The following is a 20,363-nucleotide window of genomic DNA, read 5'->3' on the forward strand; positions in this document are numbered from 1 at the left end:
CCCCAACCTCCCCAAGACATTCAAAACTCTGCAACTGCCCCCCACCCCCAAATCACAACAATGCATCATGACGTTTCTTCAAATGAAGTGTCAGAAGCACCACCTTGCAAAGATTGGCATCGAGTAATCCCAAATTTACGGCAATTTGATTCACGTTTTTAGCCTGTCCACCGCACAGCGGGAAACAGGGTTTTGCAATGACTTCTGTTTCCAGGAGGCAAAAGTATGAGGGGATAATGTGGGGATTGAGAGGGATGGGTCTGGGTACACAATCTTTGGAGGCAAACATGTGAGTCAAGACATTCAGCCTTGTTTGCAATGCAGTCTGTGTGTCTGTCTGTGTCTGTGTGTCCCGGCCATAACTACTTTTTTTTTTAACCATTTGAGCTTTTGTCATCAAATTTTCAATCAAGCTTTATTGTGAGAATATGGAGAAGCAAAATAGATAATTTGGTCAAAAGGTCAAAAATCAGTGTCACATAAAATTGTCAATTTTCATCCAACTGACCTGGAATTTTAAGAATTTGCACATTGAGTCACTGAAGCCTATTGATTTTGAGGTCAAAAGGTCAAGGTCACCGAAAATAGTAAATCTTTTTGTATTTCTATGCCTCCGCTGACGAAGTCTCCAAAGGTATTATGTTTTTGGGTTGTCCGTCCTTTCATACTAATTTTCTCTGCAATCACTTATCCGATTGACACAAAACTTTCAACATAGGTGTGACGACTCATGTACAATATGTCAATGATAATTATGACATCACAAGTCACGTGGTGTGGCAACCATGTTGAAAAAAAGGAAAAACTTCCGACCTCTCAAGCTCCGAAACCACTCCATGGAAAAAAATTGAAACCCATCACATGTGAAGTACTCCCCATGGAAATGTGATATTTTGATGATGTCATAGGTGGCTTCATTATGATGTTATCATTGCATTCGCCAACCATTTTATCCAATCAGTAAGAAAAATTTTGAGGGTTATCTTGGTTTTTTTTTGACATAAATTGTCAAAAATTTTCGTCAAAAATTGTATGTGGGTAAATTGATGATGTCATCAGTCACGTGGTTCGACAGCCATATTTTTTATGTGGGCAGAGGCACATCTGACGACGTTGCAACATCAAAGCATGCACTTCTACTTATAGCTGTTTTCGTCATGTTTTACAGATGGAAGAAGAAGAAGTCCGAATACAAAGCGGACGTGGATGGGCTTTGCATTTTCAGATGCTTTCTAGTTTGTTTGTTTTTTATTGCGTTTGTTACACAATAACATTTGGACCTTTGCAGATGAAATATTTTGATCTTGAAATGTGAGAGCAGCAAATAATTTCTTAATTCAAACTGTTCAACAAAACCATTTTTAAGGACCATTAAAAGATAAGAACACGACAAAGGCTATTCATGTACACAATACACCCTCTGTGAGTGCAATGCTAAAAGCATATTTGGCGAACTCAGTCGTGTGCAAAAAGTATCCTGGTTCGAGTTTTGTTTTGTTTTTTTGTGGTCGACTTTCACTTGCAAATTAAACATTCTCTCTGTCAGTCTCTCTCCTCTTCCTGCATGCTGCAGTGTAACAAACAGAGACTGCAGTTTTTATTCCTTTGTTGTATCTTCACAAAGCCAAGGCCGGAGCTATCTTGAGTATCGCCGAATGAATTCCTGTACCTTGTTCTGAAAATCTTCCTGTTAGAAAATAAGCACAGTCACAAGACAGAGCATTTAACAATGCGGAGCCTCAATTGCGCATATAGATTATATTTTAAATGCAAAACCTATAATTCCATTTCATTGCTGCACAAAGACTGTGTGTGTGTGTGTGTGTGTGTGTGTGTGTGTGTGTGTGTGTGTGTGTGTGTGTGTGTGTGTGTGTGTGTGTGTGTGTGTGTGTGTGTCACTTTTAAAAATTAATGTGTTAAATTAATTTAGACACTCCACACCCCCACCCCTTCCCCCAATTTGTGATCACATAGTTTTACGACTTTTGTAACCTTGTGTTAAGGACATGTGGATAGGGATAAGTTGTCCTGTTTGTGCATCTCTGGAGACGGCATACCTGGGCGGCCTTGGGAACAGTTTACTAAAGTCATGTAATTTAACCACAAGTCCAAGTTAGTGGTGTCCATTGCTGAGGGTGTGCTTATTTGCACCTAGGTCTGTTGTAATCTATATAATTCATTCGAAGGCGTTTAAATTAACACACACACACACACACACACACACACACACACACACACACACACACACACACACACACACACACACACACACACACACACACACACACACACACCTGAAAGTCCCTGTAGTATCCATCTTGTTTATTCTGTGCACCTTGCTGTGTGCCAATATAATGGTCTTGCACTCTTGAATGCTTCTACCATTGAACGTCATTTCACATATTCTGTGTCATTTTGTCTTTAACAGTTTACACACTTAAACTACTCGTATTTACGTGTTTGCAATAAGGGACTTTCAAAATGATGTATGAACACTAAATGAGGCCTTTTGTGCATGCACTGTGTGTGTACACTTTTTCGATTTTGCTTGCCAGGCAATTTTAACATTTCATTACTCGTGCAAAATCTGATTAAAATAGTCTTTAAAACATAATTTTCAGCCTTTGGGTGAAAGAGTGGTATTTCATGATGGTTGTTCCTCAATGCAAATCAGACTCCCACAAATAGAGGAACAAGGGACATATCTGTGGATGAAAGGAGTTGGGTTTGTACCATTTCCTCGTAATACAATTAGCTTACGGCGGCCATGATTATGACGCGGTTTGTTTTTTTTTTGTATACACTGTCGAGGCTCGTATGAAAGCTAACACACAGAATGTACAAGGGGGGTGGGGGGGGGAGAAAAAAACAGTGGGGAACAGAAACATGAGATCTGTGGAAGGGGGGAAGGGGAAGGGATGGGTGGGGTGCACAGGGTAAACAAGATGGACATTATAGGGACCTTTAGGAGGGAAAGTAGGGAATTTGAAGGAGGTGGATTTGGGGTGGATTAGCAGGGGTAGAAAAGATCGTGGTTTTGGATGGGGGAAGATAAGAGATGGTGGTGAACAGCTATTTTGAAGACCTGGAGGGAAGAGTGAGATTGAAGAGAGTGTGGAAGTTTGTTCCAAAGGCCGGAAACAAAGAGGAATGTAAGGGTGAAGGTGAGCAGTGATTCTTGATTTTGGTTGTTTTTCGAGAAGGGGGTTGCTGGCGGATCTTGAGCGCCCTGCGCAAATATGGGGGGAGGGACAGAGCAGTGGGAGCAAGGCCTATGTGTGTGGGTGCAAGGGGGTGGGGGGGCATATCACAGAAAAGTTGGGGGGGCAAGGCCGAAGAGGAGATGGTACAAGACAGAAACACCACCGACCTGCCTGCGGTGAGAGAGTGAGAGACCCAAAGACTTACCATAATCTCAGGAGATACCAATGATCCCAAAGGCCTTGGTTTCCAGTGTAAAGCTACGAAAGGTGAGAGGCAGGAGCACCAGCCCAGAGGGGAGAGCAGTACTCCATCAGGCTGTGGACGAAAGCTTTGTATGTGGTCAGGAGCTCAGGTGTGCCCAGGAAGGACTTTGCACGACGGAGGATTCCCAGTCGGCGACTGGCTTTGGAGGCCAGGTTGGAAATGTGGCTTTTCCGGAAAGATCATAGATAATAGTGAGACCCAGAAGTTTGAATGAAAGGACTTCTTCAAGAGGATTGTTGAGAAAGTAGGTAGGGGGGGGGGCTGGTTTCCAGATGGTCCTTTCGGAGACACACAGTGAGAATGTGAGATTTATCAGGATTGAAAGACATGTTCCACGTGTTGGACCAGCTTGTGATTTTATCCAGACCTGCAGAGATTGAAGAAGCTGCTGCTTGCCGATCTGAGAGATGACAGATGGCACAACATAGGGTGGAGTCATCAACAAAGAGATAAAGAGTATTTTCCAGAGAGTCAGAGAGATCATTGATGAAAACCAGAAAAAGCACAGGGCCCAGAACACTGCCTTGAGGAACTCCAGCCTGGACAGGAAGAGGGGATGAAAGAACTCCATTTAGGGCCACACGTTGGCTGGGACACGAGAGGAAGTCTGTGAGCAATGAGTGGAAATGTTGTTGGATACCAGAGGAAGATAGCTTGGTTAGCAGGGCAGGGTGTCAGACCATATCGAAAGCATGTGATATGTCTATGGAGATGGCTCTGATTTCATGTCTGGCATTGAGGATCTCCATCCATTGTTGGGAGAATAGAAGTAACATATCGAGGGTAGAGCAACCTGGTCTGAATCCAAATTGATGATCAGAAATCAAGCTATTGGAGAAGAGGAAGGATTTAATGTCTGAAGCGATGAGGGATTTCATTGCACGAGTTGATGTTGGAGAAAGTAGCGATGGGAGACGAGTCGAGAAGTTTGAAGGCTGCTTGAAGTCCCTGCCAGTTGGCCTGAGCGAAATGCCAGACTCGACGGCGCTGAGGTGGTTCTCTAATAACAGCCAGAGAGATGTCCACTTTGACAAGCATGTGGTCAGATGAACCGATTGGAGCGGTGGATGAATAGCAGATATTTTCAGGGAAATTGGTCAAAATCAGATCCAGAAGAGATGGTGTATCGTTGGTTGAGATCCAGGTCGGAAAGTTGACAGATTGTGTCAGTCCCAATGAGTCACAGAAGTCTTTTGCTGAAGTGTCATGTCAGGTGAGAGAGGTACCCACACCCAGCCAACTGGCATGATGACAATTGAAGTCACCACATATGAGGAAGAGAGACTTGGGACGAGAGGATAGAAGTTGGTCCATGTTTTCAGAGCGAGATGTAAATGGAGTCATCACTGTTTGGTGGACGGTACAACACACTTGTTCCATCCACCAAACAAAGAATCAGAGAGATAATTTATCACAATCCGATAGGTGTTATAAATTATTATTATTATTACCTCTGCCACCGAAGGTGGACGGAGGTTGGGTTTTCACCTCTGTCTGTCTGTGAACAGGATATCTCAAAACGTTTTGGACAGATTCAGATGAAATTTGGTGGAGAGGTTGGGTGTGTGACAAGGACGAATTGTTTAGATTTTGGTGAAGATCTGAATCTGGATCCGGATCTGAGAATTTTTAAGTGATTCTTCACCATTGAGTGATAGGGCCAAAATGATAACAGGATATCTCAAAAATAGCACCGCAAAGCGGGCGTAACCCCTCAGCCCCTTGACGTAAACCAATTTCAAGATGGTAGCCATGTTGAAAAATTACAGCATGCCCATTTTCGAAAGGAACCGTCCTCTACTCAACCCCAACACACCCAGCAAAAATTTATTTCATCGGACAAGGCGTTCTCTTCAAAATTGACAGAAACCAATTTCAAGATGGCTGCCGTGGCGGCCACAGTGAAAATCGCAGCGTGCCTATTTTGGAAAGGAACCTTCCACTACTCAACCCCATTATACCTCGCCAGAATAAAATCAATGTGTGAAGCCGTTCTCAAGTTATTGTCCGGAAACCAAATTCAAGATGGCTGCTCAAGCCGCCATATTGGATATCGGATTGTGCTGAATATCGAAAGGAACCTTCCTCTAAACACCCCCATTATATCACACAAAAATGAAATCAATAAGTCAAGCTGTTCTCAAACCTTCCTCTAAACACCCCCATGATATCACACAAAAATGAAATCGATAAGTCAAGCCGCTCTCAAGTTATTGTCTGGAAACCAAATTCAAGATGGCTGCCCTAGCCGCCATATTGGATATCGGATTGTACTGTGTATCGAAAGGAACCTTCCTCTAACCACCCCCATTATACCCCCATGAAAATAAAATCAATCTGTCAAGCCGTTCTCAAGTTATTGTCCGGAAACCAAATTCAAGATGGCTGCCCTAGCCGCCATATTGGACATCGCATCGCACTGATTATCGAAAGGAACCTTCCTATACCCAGCCCCAAGACACACTGCAAAAATGGATTTAATCGGACAAGGCGTTCTCCTCGAAATCAACCGAAACCAATTTCAAGATGGCTGCCATGGAGGCCACATTGAAAATCAGAGCGCGCCCATTTTCGAGAGAAACCTTCCTCTACTCAACCCCAACACACCCTGCAAAAATGGATTTAATCGGAAAAGGCGTTCTCCTCGAAATCGACGGAAACCAATTTCAAGATGGCTGCCATGGAGGCCACATTGAAAATCACAGCGTGCCCATTATTGAAAGGAACCTTCCTCTACTCAACCCCAACATACCCTGCAAAAATGGATTTAATCGGACAAGGCGTTCTCCTCGAAATTGATGGAAACCAAAAGTTGACAGACGCCCGGACAACGCCTATGACGAAATACCCCTTAGCCAATTCAAGCTGAGGGGTAAAATGTTGTGGACGAGTTATGACAAAACTTGGCGGGCGAGTTGGTTAGGTGACATGAAGAAGCCGATTCAATTTTGGTTCAGGTCCGAATCCAGATCCAGCCTATCAGTGAGATACAAAACAAACTGTTCAGCCTGGTGGAGGAATGCACTCTACTGACTGCCGTTCTCATTGCTCTTTGTTTTTGGGGTTGATACCCAGCTTGTAAATGTTAAAATAATGTTATGTTAGGTTCGTTGAAGTCGATGGTAAGAATATGATGAATACAAAGAAGATATATAATTGGAACAGCTGCACTCCCAGCAAATGATGCTACCCACAGTCCACAGCCATGTGCTGCATGCAAAAGAAGAAAAATACATAATACGATAGATTAGGTTAATGGCGTGTGGAAAAAGCACACATTCCTCAATTTGTATGCAGAATATGGTTGCTGGTTTGCATCATTGATAGGAACAAGGCTCTGCATAAATAAGTTAGCCATGTATGTTAGGGTCGGAGTTTGGAGCTTGGCCAGGGTACCGGTAATAATAGGGGGAGAGGGATTGCCCATGCTGGTGATAAAGGGCCATGTCAGCGATATATGGCCCAGATTAACATCCTTCCGGGAGATGGCACATTCCTGAACACACCACCCTGCCTGAAAAGCACCAATGAATCCAAAAGTTTATAGTTGGGTAGGGAATGAAACCCAGGCAATACATCTCAAAGCTAAGTGCACTAACTCAGTATCATCCTGTGTGACAAAGTACAAGTATGATGGGCCAAGTGGCCCTTCTCCTGTGTTGAGGTTTCCTTGTATATTTCATGCTTGGCTGTACATTACCTTCCATCTCATAGGTATCAATTTTAAAATGAAAACAAAACAAAACAAAAATATTATTACAACCACCCCCCCCCACCCCGCCCCCCAATTAAATGCTCTAACACGAAAATTAAAGGAAGCATACTTTTGAAAATAATCAACAGAAGCATAAAGCCAAAAATGTAACGATGGTAACTCTCAATAACAAACCTTGTCGCGCAAATGATGCTCTGCTGCGTCGATGTTCAAGGGATCATCGAAGTTCAGCAAATCCTTCAAAGCATTGCACAAAACGAGCTTAAAATCAAATGTTATTTTCATACAAGCATTCTCAATCCAAACAAAGTTTGTACAACTGAAGGGCTGTTTACTTACGGTAAACAATGAATTCAAGCCCCAAACGACATCCTACAAGGAGGAAAAAAAATGCATTGGTACAGAAGTTGGGAAAACATTTTACAACAAGAAAGCATCTCAAAATACAAAGTCTGTCCGCTTTGTACTCAAACTAAACCTGACGAAAATGACAGTGAAAAAATGTACATTTTATCAACTTGCGTTCTCCATATTCTCATAACAAAGATTTGTTCAAGATTTGATGACAAAAGCTCAATTGGTAAAATGTTATGGCCTAAACCTTACTTTCCATGGACTATTAGTTAAATAGAAAGTGTCAAATGTGTTTCCTCGAAGAAACCAAACTGCCAAACAACCAGCATCCCCAAGACATGACGCAGCTGAAATAAACTTCTGGTACAGTATTCATTAACCCAAATTCATCATTTTCTGGGATTTATGAGCGTGCACTACAATTTATGATTTATCAGAGTGTACTACAAGAAAGTTCTGGGATGAAGGTCAGTACAAGGACATGACATGCCAAATGGCCTTATCCTACATCTGAGTTTCCTCAATGAAAATGCCTTCAAATATAGAAAACACACCAAGCTGTAACCACATTGATAAAGCATGCCCTCTCGGATTAAACAGAACATGCACATATCCCTCAACACTCAAGCCCGGTGCTTCTTTGTACCTTAAGTGTGCGAGTGGGGGCCCACCCTGTGCCATCCATGGAGTGCTGCCGCAGTAAACTGAGTGCACACAGAGAAACACAGAAACAAGAATTTCAAGGAAACAGAGCAACATTCAGTCACTCACATCATGGATACGGGGAAACACTCACATCATGGATGCGGGGAGACACTCGCATCATGTATGCGGGGCGACAATCACATCATGGATGCGGGGTGACAATCACATAATGGATGCGGGGCGACACTCACATCATGGATCCAGAGTAATCTCAAGGAGAGTAATCTAATGTTAAGGTGTTAGTACCCAGTGACTTTGGCATAAATAAACATGGAAATTATAAAAAATGACAAATTAGAAAAAGTGCCAGAATCTGAAAGATGTCAAGAGACCCTGGAAGCTGAGGAGTGTTGACAATGTGTCAATGATAGTCAGAACAACTGGAGTGGTAAGACAGAACCTCACTGATATATCTGAAAGCAATATTGAGAAATATGAAAGAAACTACCTGTACAATTAGAGCTGTTCAAGGTTGTGACAATTCTTACAAGAGTCCTTGGAACAAGGCAAGTTTTGCTGCCAAAATGTGAAAACATCACAAACGGGTGCTTGAAATACGAATAAAATATAAGGGGATAGTTTGGACCCTGGATCACCAGAAGGCTCTGTTGCAGCATCTGATACCAACACCAAACTATGGCCAACTCCAAGCCAAACTCAAAATGTTGGCACAATCATATTGGATGGTCAAAATTAAACATGGCATTCTGTACAACAAAACAAGGACAAAACGAACGGTAATCATAATTAAACGCTGGCACGCAACACCAGACCACTCCCCCCCCCCCCCAGAGTGGATAGGATACTTAAGAGACGTGAAATTGGCTGGTGTACAGCATTTTGCAATGATCACGCGTGGTTCCTGACAAAATTTGGAAAATAGACCGATTTATATGGCAAACAGTGATGGGAAATATAATTACTGTTTGAGTGAAATTAACTTTTATTCCAGTCGTCAATCAGATTGCAGCCCAAGATCAAACTTGATGATGTTCCCGCATTGATATTTTGGGGTTTTGTCGAAAACCACAGCAGAGCGAGGCATCAATGTGTTTGCCGTCTCTCGGATGGACATTAAACTGGTTGTCCTGTTTGCCAGCGTTAGTTAGTAGACGTTAAAAATCCCACGGTGTATTTCACGAAGATGAGGTGAGCCATCGCTGGTTATCCATCGAGACCACGTTCTGTGCAAACTGTCGGTGCTGCCGAAGCAGTCTCCTGGGCTATTGAGAACAATCCTGGATGGGTTGCCACCCTGACGCAGGATACTCGAATGGCTCAATCATCCCAGCAAGCTGGTGCTCACTTTGCAAACCTCAGAAGGATGACAGGCTGAGTTAACCCCACCCGTTATTAATTCAACAGAGAGCAGGATTTGAACTCAGGACCATCAGATCCCAAGCCCGCCACCCTATCCATTAAGCCAACACCAGGCATAAAGACCTAGTGTTTCAAGGAAACAAACCTCGACCATGATAATAAGTCCAAAGCAAATACTTGATTTCTAAAATATGAATATCTCACACCAAAAATTACAAACTAGGGCACTGTAACCTGAAATTTCAAGTTTTGGACGTAATAAATTACAGGAAACAAAATATGTGAACTGGCCTCACAAACTTTGTGAACTCAAGAGTTAATTCCCTCGAACATCAAACTGGACTCATGTTTTCTGAACTTAAATCTGACTGGGATCCATTAAGTATTGACGCGGCCTGGGCAGTTAACTTAATTTTTGTCGTGGATGGGCGGTTAGGCCTAAGTCACATTTGCCACGGCGGCCGTGGGGTCTCCAAAATCTACGGCCACTAGCAATTATAGGGCGGCCGCAGTATTTCCACGGTCACACAATGTAGCAGTCACATATGTTTTTATTTTTCGGGGAGCCGCACGGCGTATTTATAAATTGTGGAGACCGAAACGTGGGGGTGCCGTACGGTCTTTGATTTGATGTCGCACGGTGACCTTAGGGCGTTCCTGCGGCGGCCATAAAATTTTCAAGGCAGACGCAAGGCGCACGCAAGGCGACCGCAGGAGGGCCCTAAGGCGAACGTGCGGCCAGACGGACGGTAACGAGTGGGTTCTTTTTTTTTTACCAGTTCTTTTGTTTTGGCTTATCGAATTTCTACGGTGAACGTAGAAATGAAAAAAAAGTTATAACTCCATGTTATAATTCCACGGCCTGTAAAAGATAGCCAAACGGCGTAGGGCCACCCTGAGGCCACCTCTGAAACTCTGCAGCCGCCGCACATTTCTGTCAATTCAGAGGGCGTACGGCCGCCGTATCCTCGCCGTAGAGCAAATGTGACTTAGGCCTTAACACCGACATGGCCGGATAGCCGAACAATTTCCCTTGGTTGGCCAAATTCCAAAAACCTAGAGGGGATACTGTATCAGTGGCACAGGCAGTTCACAGCAGATTCAACCAGCAGCCATGGGATGCATACAAAACTCGAATGGCACTCGGGAGAGTGCATACCTCTGCCGGGCTGAGCAGTTTACGTTTTGTACACCACTGATAGGCTGGATCTGAATCTGGACCTCAACCAAAATTTAATTGGCTTGTTCTCGTCATCTAACCAACTCATTCACCTCATTTCATCAACATCCATCCACAATTTTTGAAATATCATGCTCTATATCGTTTTTGGCCACATCTCTCGATGGTGAAGAATCACTTAAAAAAACTTATCACGTCCAGATCCAGATTTTCACCAAAATCAAATCAGTTCTTGCTTGTCACACAGCCGACCTGTTCACCAAGTTTCGTCCAAATCTATCAATAACTTATTGAGATATCTTGTTATATATTGTTTTTCGCCAGGTCACTAAATGATGAATCATCACTTTAAAAATTCCAGCAGCTGTATCCGGATGTTCAACAAAATGTAATCATTTCGTCCTTGTCACACACCCAACCTGTCTATATATGTCCACAACGTTTTGTTGAGATATCCTGTTCACAGACAAACAGATCGGGGTGAAAACATAACCGCCGCCCACCTTCGGTGACGGAGGAAATGAATGATTGAATAAATCTCAACTGCAGAATTTCTCACACCATTTAACCAATATGTTTACTTCCTTTGCAATTTACACAATATTCAGTATTTTAAAATAAACTAGAAACATCTGAAAGTGCAAAGCCCATCCGCTTTGTATTCGGACTTTTTCTTCCGTATGCTAAACGGTACCTTTGACCTTTTGAGCAAATTTGTCTTCTTCATATTCTCATAATCAAGCTTTGTTGAAAATTTGATTACAAAAGCTCAAATGTTATGGCCCGGACAGACGCAGAGATATACACAAACACAAACACGATTGCAAAAACCCCAGCTCCCGCTGCCCCGGGGGACGGGCTCATAAATAAACAAGTTCTCATCAGTGGTGTGCACAGACTTGCAGAAATAAATTTTACACAGATGATTATGTAAACACTTTGTCAAACATTGATGACCTTCATCTCAAAAGTCCAACTCTTTCTTTTTGGCAGTTTCTGCAGTCCTTTTGAAAACTAATCACTCATTCATGGCATATGATATTTTGTTGCGGGAACGGTCAGAAGGGGAAACGCGAGAAAGACAGACTAGTTATTTCATTAATAAACATCTAGCCTAAGTGTGTATTTTCTATGTAGAATGATAGGACGTGTGGAAGTGTGTTCGGAAGGCAATAAATGTGGCCCCTCATTTCTGTAATGCGTCCAATGCCCTCCAATTATTGCTCCCCTATTAATGCTTTAAATCAGTTTCCTTTGTAATCTGTTTATGTGTTTTTTTTAATCAACTGTATTCAGCTCCCCAAACCAGCAAAACATGTCACAAAAGCCCTCGTCAGGAAGATTAAAACACATTGGTTCGTCCAGGGATATTGCTCACTGCTCAGTCTAGATGATTTCAGACGGACAAACCTGGTGCCGACAGAACTCGTTGGATTCTGTTTGTCGGAAACTGAAGTAAAGATCTATTCAGCTTTCTATAAAGACAGCATACAGCTCCCCAAGGACGCCAAACTGGTGAATGACAGGGTGGAAGATTTGACCCCACCGAGTCCACCCACTGTCGATCATGAATAAATATGAGAGTTCTTACCAGTGGTATGCACACACTTACTGAAATAAATTTTACACAGATGACTATGTAAACACTTTGACTTTTGAGATGAAGGTTATCAATGTTTTGACAATCAAGCCTGGTGTTGGCTTCGTGGTTAGGGTAGCTGGCTTGAGATCTTATGGTCTTGGGTTTGAGTCCGTCGGCCGTTGAATTAACATCCGGTGGAGTTGACTCAGCCTGTCATCCTTCTGAGGTAGGCAAAATGAGTACCATAATAGGGGCATTGCATCAGCGGCACAGCCGTGCCCTCAGCCAATGATGTTACCAGCAGCCTTGTGCTGCATACGTAGGAGGAAGACAAGTCAATCCGACTATTGCTTTTTGGCACCTAATGCAGTCCTGTTGAAAATGAATCACTCATTCATGGCACATGATGCATCATCATCATATTAGTTTAACGACCTTTTCCCTCTATCTTAGAGGGTTTATAAATTGCTGGCAGAGCTCCATTTTTTTCCCCTCATTTGCATCTTCCATCTTCAAACATTATTTTCATGGTCCCACTTTCCTGCCAGGTTTAAGTCAACCTGCTTCTTGGTCTTTTTCCATTTCCATCAAAACTTATTAATTTCTTAATGGGTTCATCCTCCATCGTTTTGGCTACATTACCAAACCACCAAAGCCTTCTCTTCTTCAATTCAATCCTTATACAGCTCATTTTTAACGAACAGTATTTCTAATATCTTCACTCCACCATTTATCTTTCAACGAGTTACCATAATCCATCTTATCATCCTCATCTCCATTCTTTCTTTTCTTCTTTCATTCTCTATGCTGATGTTTCATTACCATACAACAGGACTGGCCTTGCACAGGGTAAGTACATGCTAGCCTTTAGTGCCCCTGGAATATACTTGTTTGTTAAAACAAAAACCTCCTAACAATTGCCATTTGTTCCATTTTTTTTATCCTGCTCTTTACAGCTATTTCTGCTGCCATGGTGACATCCTAAACGTCTCCTAAGTTTAAAAATAAAAAAATCTTCCCACATTAAATTTTTACTCCAAATCCCATATCTTCCCGCATTGTAGTCGGATGGACTTGTTTAGTTCCTTTTAAGAATTTGAAACTACCGGCTGACTGGTTCAAACTACTGTTCACTCCACTACATTGATGGTGGCACCACCTTTCACAAGCAGAGCAATGAATCGAGTTTGCCACGGCACCATTGCCACACAGAGCACATGGCCACTTTCCACTTTCCTTATTATTTACTGCTATCCACAAATTTGGTCTTACCGGATGTTTCCTTTAAGCCCTTTGTTCGCCATTGCCACCTTACATCTGTGAAACATCATCTTTGCTTGTTGCCCTGTTTCAGCTGTCAAGACTAAATAATCCGAATAAAATGATTCCCAAGGAACTCCTACTCTGAACTCTTTTGTGAGGTCAGCCAACACAAGAATAACAATAGTTGACTTAGCATGGATTCCTGCTGTAAACCAAACCTGACATCAAAAGATTCTGCACATTCTTATTTTGTCCTCACTGTTGTTTTTGCACTTTTCATGCATTGACATTGTGACCCTGACAAGCACACGTCACTCCCTGCTTCCTAAGTGCCCATTCAATAACCTTTCTTGACATTCTATCATATACTTTTTCAAGATCTACATGTACATGACACAATTGCCTCCTTTTTTTGCCAGGTATTTCTCTTGGACGTGTCTAACGATGACGATTGCATCAGTTGTAGGTCGTCCTTTCATAAATCCGAAAAGGTTTCAATCTATACTTATAACTTCACTTAATCTTTCCTCAATCACCTTTTCAAATATTTTCCATCAATTTTATGCCTCTATAATCTATAAGATAAGGGTAATAATGGATCTCCATTCATCTTATAGATACGTACACTAATGCTACCAAAGCAATCTTCAGGGATCTGTCCACAATTCCATATTCTGCAAAGGTCGTTATCCATTTTACTCCAAATTCACCTGATGATTCAAACATTTAAACAATTCCAGTTGGACAGGTGATTTTCTTTTCTTCCCCTTATTAATTACAGATCCAATTTCCTCATTTGTCATCTCCTTTTCTGCATGTCTTCCATGAATGCTGGATGCAACAATTTCATCCCACTAATTAGCTTTGTTCATCAACTGCTGAAAATAGTTTTTATATTCTTTGTCGGTTTCCTCTTTCCAAAATAGAAGCTTACATCATCACTTTTCAAACACTCTACAATCTAATCCTATTCTTTATCATTTGCTTTACTAGCCTGAAAAGTCTATTCCTTCCATCAGGTGTATTTAGATGTTTAGCCCATTCTTCAAGCTCTTTCTCGCTGACTTTTGCTTCTTCTCTATTAGCCTCTTTCTTTGCGCCATTATATTCTGCTCCATCCTCTTGACTCCCATTCTTTTTCCACCACGATGTCTCTCTTTCAAGTTCGCCGTGTACCCGTACCAACTCCACGTATGTGTATAAATATATTGACACATATTAACAATGTTTTGTGAGTTATCTTGTCATTGTTAGTTTACTATACATTTATTGTGTGCAATTTTCAAGGTCTGACATACGATCATGCATTCGCACAGTTTTTCAACAAAATTCACAGTTTTCACAGATGTACACAGGTCTATCAGGCAGGCAGTGGCTCAGTCTGAATGATGTCTGCTGGCCTTGATGGTATTTCAATGCTATGGTGACAAAATCTCTCAGTTAAGCCTCAAAAAATACCAACAGAAACACTTTTGAGAAAAACTTTATGTCTTATACCGATCATCTCAGCAATTTTGTTTGACATGGTGGTATAGTTCATAGCAGCTTTTGTTAATGGATTCGATTTTCTTTAAGGGCCACCTACCTATTAAGTAAAAACAAGAGATGGGGGTTGCCAGAAGGTTGTAAAACAGATTTGTTATGCCATAGCTAATGAATGGCAAGACGTGCACAGTCAGATTTTGTACCACCAGGCCATTGTTAATGGAAGGTTTGACAGACACATATGTAGTGTACAAGGAAAGGTGGGAGCCATATTTCTTCACCTCAGGCAGATCTCACCCGTCTCCGCAATGTTTGGATGCCAAATTCGTGTCAAACACTTCACCTTTGGTGGCTACGGAGAATGCATGCGAGAGATGGACAGGGTGCAGAATGTCAGACAGAAGCATAGTGATCTATTTCAAAGCAAGCTGAATGAAGTGTTACTCATACGCACAGCTCAACAGAATTGGAGCAACTTTCAACATCTTATTCCAGATCACTTGCTTCGGCTAATGAACACATACCACCATATTGTATGACTCTGGAACATTCACTTCAAACTCAAACTTGCCTCCCAAGTAATAACCCTCCTCTACAAGAAAAAAAAACAAACACAAAAAGGATACAGGGGTTAATCATACATCTGGACAGCACGTATCTGAAACGGAATGCAAATATTGAAGTAAAGTTGTGGAAAAAGGGTAAATGAAAATGATATACCGTATTTTTTGCCGTACAAGTCAAATTAGAGTGCAAGTCGAATTGGCTAATTTTCCCATTTTTCGTTCCTTCATTCATAGAAAAGTCGATTTGGAGAATAAGAATGAGGCTCGATCAACTAAGGTAGTTAGCAAAACTGTCAGTCAGAACAACAGAGGTGTTAATTCCTTCCTGCCACTCAACACATCGATGACCACGTACTTCCAGGGTTATGAATATTAATGAGCTGTTTAGTGAATATTATTTGAACTATGTTGTCCGACGGCCTTTCAGATACCCGTATTCCCGCCAATTTCTTCAGTGAACTTAACAACTTCCAACTTCAAAGCTGCTGTCTGAGTTGTGTGACTCTACGGGAGGCATTTTGAAATGTCAAAGTAAGGACGTGTGCATTTGATGAGGATAGAAAGGCATGGATCAAACGTAATTGTTGAGTGCGTGCTCGTTATGAATTGGATAATTCCACACGTGTCAGTGAGCAGAGTAACGATTAATTGCTCATCCAATGGGCAACATTCCGGGCAATGATTTCTGAAGTGCTTTTTAAAATAAAAGTTATACAATTTATTTCAGAAAATATCACACTTTGCAATTCTTTTTCATTTGTGCAATTCAAAGTCTTGAACCACAGATAAATCGATTGAGCACAAGTCGAGGCCCGGACATCCGGGAAAAAAGAATCAACTTGTACGACGAAAAATACAGTAGTTGGGGAAAGAAAAGGAAAGGCATAAATATTAATACAAAGAAAGAAGGAATGAAGGGGAATGAAAAACAAGAATGCATCTGAGAATGAATACAAAAAGGGTAAGAAGTTACCAGGAGTCACCATGAGGCAAAAAAAGTGCAGCTTGTTTGCGTCTGGGAAGTTTATCTTACAAGTGCCTGAAAAACACAATCTTTAGTTTCCATGACAGGCCAAGCTTATCCCTTTACAAACCCATCAAAAATAAAATTTCCCAACATAAAACTGGCCATCTCACTTTCTTTCTTAACAGACCACTCAATGCAATATTACTCCTACATACGTACACACACATATGCACTTCAAACACACCCACATGTGGAGATAGCAGTCAACAACAACTTACACACATATGGATATTGTTGCGGTTCTAGGAACCGGCCCTGAAGGCAATTACAAACAACATACAGGTCCCTCAGTTTAGTTATTTCCATAGTACAAGTTTAGAGTAGATCCTTCCCCTTGTGTAGTGGGTTGAATGTGATTGAATGCATTGGTAAAGGGTTAGATAGGTTTTTTTCCCCTTTCCTCCCCATTTCTTCAGGGGTAATTATAAATCACCTAACAGCTTCGTGATGCGCACCGTGCACACGGGTGCTGGCTAATTTGCATGTCGTGCCAAAAGCTCGTTTCAATCGCTTGCCAAGACCAAATTGCCCCCTTACTCAACCACCCCATAATCTTTCCTTCAGATGACACAGTAAGTACACAACATTTATTATTTATTAGTGCACATTTTTATTGACACTCTGGGGCAAAAAATGAGCCAAGTCAATTTTTAAACATTTTTTGTCATAAAAATTTTACTGTACATTAAAAAAACCACCATTAAAAAACTAGAACATGCAGAAATAACTGTACAAATCAGTATGGAATAGCTTGTCCCTTAGCTTTCTTTAAATAATTCAGTCTTTTGATCAAACTTTCAGAAAGGTTCTTGCATTGAGAAATGTCAATATTGTCCCATTCATGTTTGACAGCTTCCCAAAGTTGATCAGAATTTGCAAATTCCCTTCCAATAAGTTTGTGCTGAATAGCGACCCAAAGATTCTCTATGGGGTTCAACTTGGGACTCTGACCAGGACAGAACATACGTTTCAGGGACTTTTTCTACAACCACCTTTTGATGGCTTTTGCAGTATGGGCAGGGACATGATCTTGTTGAAAAATGACTTCTTTGCTTTTCTCTCCAGGAAATAACTTTTGGAGGCTGGGAAGTAATCCTTTCTCTAATATTTTCTGGTATTCCTTGGCAGTAATCGACAGTTCACACCTTATCAGCTCAACAACACCAGAAGACAAAAACGCACCCCAGTCCATGATTCCACTTCCCCCATGCTTCACAGTTGTTGAAATGCACTCAGGGTTGAATCTATCACCAGATCTGGGAAGGCAACGTTCTGGGGCATCACTGCAAAGCTCAAATCTTGATTCATCACTCCACAGAACTCTCTGAAACCAGTCTGAATCACAGCTCCCATATTCGGCCAAAGAGTGCAATTTGTCCTGAATGTTTTTCTTAGATAATAGAGGCTTCTTGGCACATCTTCTTGAGGCAAAAACCAGTATCAGTCAACCTTCTTGTGATGGTCCTTCTGGAAAGTCTTGTTTGCAGCAGTTCTGAACTCTGACAGTTTCCACAGGCTTTTCTTTCTTTCCTGGAGAACTAAGAATTTCAGTCACCTGTCATCTTTAATTGTATTTGTTCCAGGCCTGCCATTCCATGCAAGTAGAACCAGTTTTCTGGAACTGTAGACCTATCATAATTATGTCACTCACAACTTATGGTTGGTTTCATGCAGAGATTTATTTATTATTTAGTGCACATTTATCTTTAGTACAAGCAGAGAAATAGGGATTTTCTCCTTCTTCAGGAGCTTGTGGATTTCAAGATATGTCTTGCCCACTTGATGAAGACAAGCAATTTGATTTTTAATATTCCCATCAAAGTGGAACTTCTCTTTCTTTGGAGGCATTTCCAAATTGAAACAAAAAACGTGACCTATGCTAACTGTATCAGTCATAAATTAGAACAATTTAGGCACTATACAGTCAAAAAACATGACAAAACCCTAAAAATGCATTGCAGATCTTTAAAAGAAAACAGTACTTATAACAGTAAAATATATTTTACATTTTTTTTGTTAAACAGAACAACTCCAAACAGTCTTATCTTCAATCATTGTGTGTAAACTTTTGATCTATTTTGTCTTACTTGAGATATTGGCCTTTAAATATGAAAGGCAAAAATACGGAAATTTCGTGAAAACAAAACTTAAAACACTAATTTTTTCATAAAAATTGCTGTAAATCATGCAGAGGACTTTTATCTACTGTGACATGAGTAATCAATTAAAACTGGAACATATACTACACATCTATGGCTCCAAATTTGAAAAAAACAGCTTGGCTCATTTTTTTTGTCCCGGAGTGTGTGCACACACGTGCGCACACGCACGCACACACAATCCAAAATTGAAAACAGTGCAATAATCAAAGAACAAAAAAGTGTATGCTCAAGATGGTGGCTGATAAAGTACATTTCACGACACGTAGTTAGGTAGAGGGAAAAGGTGCACAAGAGGGTTTACTCCATTTTACAGCAACGTCATGTCACATTTTTACAAACAGAGAAATTCCTGACCATCGGTTTTGACTTCCTAAATTACCTAGCATGTTACATAACCTGTGGCCAGACGGTAAAAGGATGATGATTTATTGCAGTCTTTTTTGAAATGTGAAATAAACATGTCACAATTTAAACATACTAGCGATACCCGTGCACATGCACGGGATAGCAGTACAACATAGCTGGTAGCAGACGACAGACCGTACACGGGGAATGACAAAAATACGCATTGTGCAAAATGCAAGTGGTTCTATGGAACGCCAAGAATTCCCAAACATTGTCAGCATGTCCGCTAAGTGCCAAAGCAATTTCATAGGGATCGTGTGACGGCGAGCCGAGTTTTTAGTGTGCAAGCTTGGTATTATAATAGAGATGTATGTATGTATGTCTGTATGTGTATATATATACATATATACATATATATATATATATATATATATATATATATATATATATATATATATATATATATATATATATATATATATATATATATATACACACACACACACACAGTGGGGAGAACAAGTATTTGATACACTGCCGATTTTGCAGGTTTTCCCACTTACAAAGCACGTAGAGGACTGTAATTTTTATCATAGGTACACGTCAACTGTGAAAGACGGAATCTAAAACAAAAATCATGAAAATCACATTGCATGATTTTTAAATAATTAATTTGCATTTTATTGCATGAAATAAGCATTTGATACATCAGAAAAACAGAACTTAATATTTGGTACAGAAACCTTTGTTTGCAATAACAGAGATCAGACGTTTCCTGTAGTTCTTAACCAGGTTTGCACAGACTGCAGCAGGGATTTTGGCCCACTCCTCCTTACAGATCTTCTCCAGATCCTTCAGGTTTCGGGGCTGTCGCTGGGCAACACAGACTTTCAGCTCCCTCCAAAGATTTTCTATTTGGTCCAGGTCTGGAGACTGGCAAGGCCACTCCGGGACCTTGAGATGCTTCTTACAGAGCCACTCCTTAGTTGCCCTGGCTGTGTGTTTTGGGTCGTTGTCATGCTGGAAGACCCAGCCACGCCCCATCTTCAATGCTCTTGTTGAGGGAAGGAGGTTGTTGGCCAAGATCTTACGATACATGGCCCCATCCATCCTCCCCTCAATACGGTGCAGTCGTCCTGTCCCCTTTGCAGAAAAGCATCGCCAAAGAATGATGTTTCCACCTCCATGCTT

The 20,363-nt window shown here is 41.3% G+C and overlaps 1 protein-coding gene across 9 annotated transcripts in view; it reads right to left on the bottom strand.

Annotated features, from left to right (window-relative positions):
• Positions 1–396: 396 nt before the first annotated feature.
• UBE2F (ubiquitin conjugating enzyme E2 F (putative)) overlaps positions 397–20,363 on the bottom strand; it is a 41,645-nt gene continuing 21,678 nt past the window's right edge. For 8 of the 9 annotated variants that reach the window (XM_085874352.1, XM_085874347.1, XM_085874350.1 and 5 more), the window contains exons 4-10: positions 16,612–16,677; positions 15,597–15,664; positions 15,354–15,424; positions 8,184–8,241; positions 7,523–7,555; positions 7,358–7,420; positions 397–1,687 (exon numbers count right to left, since the gene is read on the bottom strand). In XM_085874352.1, coding sequence (XP_085730478.1) covers positions 1,637–1,687; positions 7,358–7,420; positions 7,523–7,555; positions 8,184–8,241; positions 15,354–15,424; positions 15,597–15,664; positions 16,612–16,677 — 410 coding nt within the window. In that variant the 3' untranslated portion in view covers positions 397–1,636. Of the gene's footprint in view, positions 1,688–7,357; positions 7,421–7,522; positions 7,556–8,183; positions 8,242–15,353; positions 15,425–15,596; positions 15,665–16,611; positions 16,678–20,363 lie in introns of those variants that run through there. The other variant, XM_085874354.1, reaches the window with a different exon arrangement.

This window comes from Eptatretus burgeri, chromosome 3, assembly GCF_056783735.1.
Source record: "Eptatretus burgeri isolate ZD-2024b chromosome 3, Ebu_testis_v1, whole genome shotgun sequence".
NCBI lineage: Eukaryota > Metazoa > Chordata > Myxini > Myxiniformes > Myxinidae > Eptatretus > Eptatretus burgeri.